At 37.9% G+C, this 3,861-nt stretch overlaps 1 protein-coding gene across 2 annotated transcripts in view; it reads right to left on the bottom strand.

The window, feature by feature from the left end:
• Positions 1 to 1,479: 1,479 nt before the first annotated feature.
• MED6 (mediator complex subunit 6) overlaps positions 1,480 to 3,861 on the bottom strand; it is a 6,935-nt gene continuing 4,553 nt past the window's right edge. The window contains exons 5-7 of one of the 2 annotated variants that reach the window (XM_010289080.1): positions 3,353 to 3,468; positions 2,586 to 2,613; positions 1,480 to 1,990 (exon numbers count right to left, since the gene is read on the bottom strand). In XM_010289080.1, coding sequence (XP_010287382.1) covers positions 1,860 to 1,990; positions 2,586 to 2,613; positions 3,353 to 3,468 — 275 coding nt within the window. In that variant the 3' untranslated portion in view covers positions 1,480 to 1,859. The remainder of the gene's footprint in view (positions 1,991 to 2,585; positions 2,614 to 3,352; positions 3,469 to 3,861) is intronic. The other variant, XM_010289081.1, reaches the window with a different exon arrangement.

The raw sequence follows: 3,861 nt of genomic DNA, 5'->3' as shown, positions 1-3,861 counted from the left end.
GATCTTTGTTACTAGTGCAGTCTAGTCATCTTTCTCGTTCAATTTTTTCCAAATGACATACAGGTTCTTATTAATATGAGTAACTACAGATAAATTCAGCTCCTTTAAATTAAGGTTCAGACTTTATTCTGAACATCAAAAATCCAGCAAGGACTCCTGAGGTTCCTCACCACTCATTCCACATTTCTGGAGATCACCCTTCCCATCACGGAGGTGGAGGAGATGATGGCTTTGGTGCTTCTTGAGCTCCTTGCTTCCAGAGGAATTTCTTTAATACAAGAAAGAATCAACACCCTTTCGTTCTAAGTGTATTAACGCTACCTTGTAATTACTCAATGCTGAATAATTAGCTCTGTCTCATTCTGAGCATCCCAGAATAACTGCTTTCTGTATCTTCACTTAATTTAAGAGTTCACACTAGCTTAGTATCTGCTTCTATCAACATTTGGAGAAATAGCCGTTCAAACTTGACCCACATGATACTAAACAAAGCTAATACACACTTAAGTACACCATTGTATGAATTTTAGGTCTGTATCTGCATCAACAGCAAACAGCTCTTGGCTTATCTACATCTTTGGATTACAGAACAAAAACTACATAGGTCTTTCCATCATTCAATAGCTACCCAGTCAGAGCTGTTCATTAGTTACTGAAACAGTCTCTTATAACCTCAAAATAAATTTGACAGAGCTATCTAAGCATATCTTAGTCTTCCTTCCTATCTACATTTTGCTTGCTATGTACAGACCTTTTTCTTGCTTACTACAGTTTACTACAAGAAAGAAATGAACAGTTGTGAAAAGAATGCAAGCTATTTCAAGGATTGCTCGATTACTTCAATGAAACAAAACAAAACCAATAGTTATTTCTTTGCAATGGATGATTTCTTATTTTTTCTGAAAAAAAGTCTGTATAAGCAACACGCCTAAATAGCAAAGTGTATGCCTGTCAGTGATGTTTCTCTTCCACTGCTCTGCTATACCTCCTCAGGTCTAAAAGGCAGATGACTAATCAAGGTGATCAGATGAGTAAGAAAGTGCTGGAAGCACAGCGGAAGAGATGTAATTGATATATTTGAGTTACAGTGAAAAAAGTGCAAATATAAACAGCTTCACTGAGTGTGCAACAAGACATTTTAGGCTGTTTTATGTCATCATAAATCTCTCTCACAGAACACTAGCTTCTATAATAAAAGACCAGCTTAGCCATTAAGTAAAATGAATGCCCAAGAACATTTAGAGACTGAGAGGAGTTTGACATCTAACTACATGGATTTGAGCCTCCAGTTTATCAAATCTTCTATCTGTATCCCAAGCGTAATAAAGGCACAACAATTTATAGCAGGTAGCCTAAATCCTTTAGTCGAACTTTTCTTCCTCAAAATAGCACACAATATATTCCAATATCCAAGCAAAAAAGTGCTGCCAGCACATATGGCATATTTGCTACTAATGAAGCAAGCATTTAAGAAAGGCATTCCAGCAGCCAGGAGTTTTATTTGCCTAGAGTTCAGGTTTTTTTTTTAATATACAAAAGTTTTTTCTTTTTACATAGGAAACCAAGACACAAGGGATGCAAGAGTTCCTAAAGATTTCAGGATGCTGCAAACTATGTCCATGTAAAAACCATTCTCAGAAGCCAACACTCAAAATAAGATGAAGATTGAAAACATCTTCTTTGAGGCAGCTCACATCCCAACATTAACATTTGTGTGACACATTTCTACAGAAAAAGCTGTTACAGGGACTTCAGTCCCCAAATAGTCTCGGTGGAAGAGCTTAAATATAAAGAAAGGGGAGCAAGAATCTCTTGTTTTCCAGGTACTGACTAATCCAGATGTGTAACAACTTCTCCCTTCACTGGAGTCTCATCCGTTTTTCAGGTGGTCCTTTAGCACCAGCGCTCTGCTGAGCATTCTTTACAGTCTCTTTTTCCTCTGACTTGACAGCTTCAGGTGCTGGTTCTGGCTCCTTCTTGATTTGATCCACTTAAGGAAGTAACAGCAAAATAATGTTAAACCTCCAATTTTTATTCCTAAAATACTATTCAGAGTACTTAGAAAATAGTGTTGATGTCAAAGGGACAAAATTAATATCAAAGGTATAGGAATAACCAAGGACTAAATTCACACCTATACAGGTAAAAAAGTGGAATAGATTGAAGAGATACAGTTCATGCTTTTCCTGTTTTGAGGTTGCTTATGATCAACTCAAAGCCTTCACATGCTTTCATGAGCTTCTAGCACGATGCCAAATCACTAAGATCCTGGACTGACTAAACTGCTTCCTTATTCACCCTTTCATCCTCCTCCTGCTTTCAAAGGATTTCCTGCATTTGGACCTTCAGACAACAGAGTTTTACAGACAGAAAGGAGTAGAATACAGATTTTTTTCAGTTTCACTCTGGCTGTCACAGAGAACTCTTACGTAGTACTTTGCTCTTACCTAGTACTTTGCACAATTAGGCAATGCCAGAATTCCTAACCACCTCAGCAGCAGCAGCAAGGAGCTTATATGGCAACTGGAAGACAACATTATACAGAGCCTATGTTTTAAGTCTTGTGCAAATATTAAGGATTTTACCTGGGATAGGCTTTTCTCCAGGCTTTTGCTGTGGGGGAGGAAGAAAAAAAAACAACACCCCATGTTAGTAGAACCAAAGTCATAATTCTTAACCTGTCCTATTATTCATTTAGGAATAGAAACCAAGCAATGCACTTTTATACATGAGAGTTGAGGGTAGAAGGGTTCACTAAATACACTTTAAACAAAATCCAATTAATGTTTTATAACAACCAGTTTTTCCTCTGACAACTGAAAAGCACTAACGCAAAAAATACGCAGTTAGCCAGTCTCTCCCACATCTGAGGAGTAAATAGTTTTGTGAGATGCTATACCTAGTGGAACAAATGGCTACTAGAGACGATCAGAGGTAATCACAACAACTTCACAGAACACCAAGAATTTCCATGCTAATTAATAAGCCTCCAGAACAATGCAGTAACTAAAACAAAATAGCTGTGGTGCCTTGATTGAGCTCACAAAGCAAGAAACTGGAAGCAGCAGCAAAATCTGATAAGCTGACAATAACAGCCCCTCTGTGATTAGATAAGGAATTTGTATACTAAAATTTGCCCTCATAATTTTGCCAAAGTATTAATGACTTCTGCAATTACCAAGGGGAATCCTACACTCCAATCAGAGCGTTCCATTTCAAATTTATTATATAAACCATGTTACCCTTGCAGAAAGCACACAAAATTCCCATTCAGTTTCACCTGTTCAAGTACTTATTGATTGTCTTAAGTTCAACTAAGTTACAGTAACACTATGGCTTAGAAGTGTCATACCTGAACAAATCTGGGTGGAAACTTTTGTCTTAGGTCTAAAAGCAAAGCATCGACCCGCTGCCTTTGGAAAATAGAACTTGGTTCTTCTTTCTTCTTGGCTTTTGGTTTAGCTTTCTCTGCAAGTCACAGAAACATAAGCCATATTAAAAGTTCTGTTCTCTTAGCAGTTCTTTGTTGCATGACAAGTTGGTATCCATCTCTCCTCTAAACTTCACCTACATTTTCCCTTTGACATCATTTTTTTTTTTCGTGGAAGACAGATTAAGGACAACTCTTACCTCCAGACAAACTGGTTTGGCTTCTGAAAATGTACTTTGGTGTCCAGTGGGTTGAAGAATTGCCCACTTTGTTGACACACAGCTCACCATTTTCATCTCCCACCTATGCCTCGATGTTCATCCCCATCAGCATAGAAAAGTAAGATTCCTTCCACCTGACAAGGAGCACTAACTTACCCTTCAGACAGCCACTTAACATCATCTCTACAGCACCACTGTGAATTGCCTCAA

This window comes from Phaethon lepturus, unplaced genomic scaffold, assembly GCF_000687285.1.
Source record: "Phaethon lepturus isolate BGI_N335 unplaced genomic scaffold, ASM68728v1 scaffold19776, whole genome shotgun sequence".
Classification (NCBI taxonomy): domain Eukaryota; kingdom Metazoa; phylum Chordata; class Aves; order Phaethontiformes; family Phaethontidae; genus Phaethon; species Phaethon lepturus.
The sequence above is the reverse complement of the archived record's forward strand: the minus strand, read 5'-3'. Positions and strand labels throughout refer to the sequence as shown.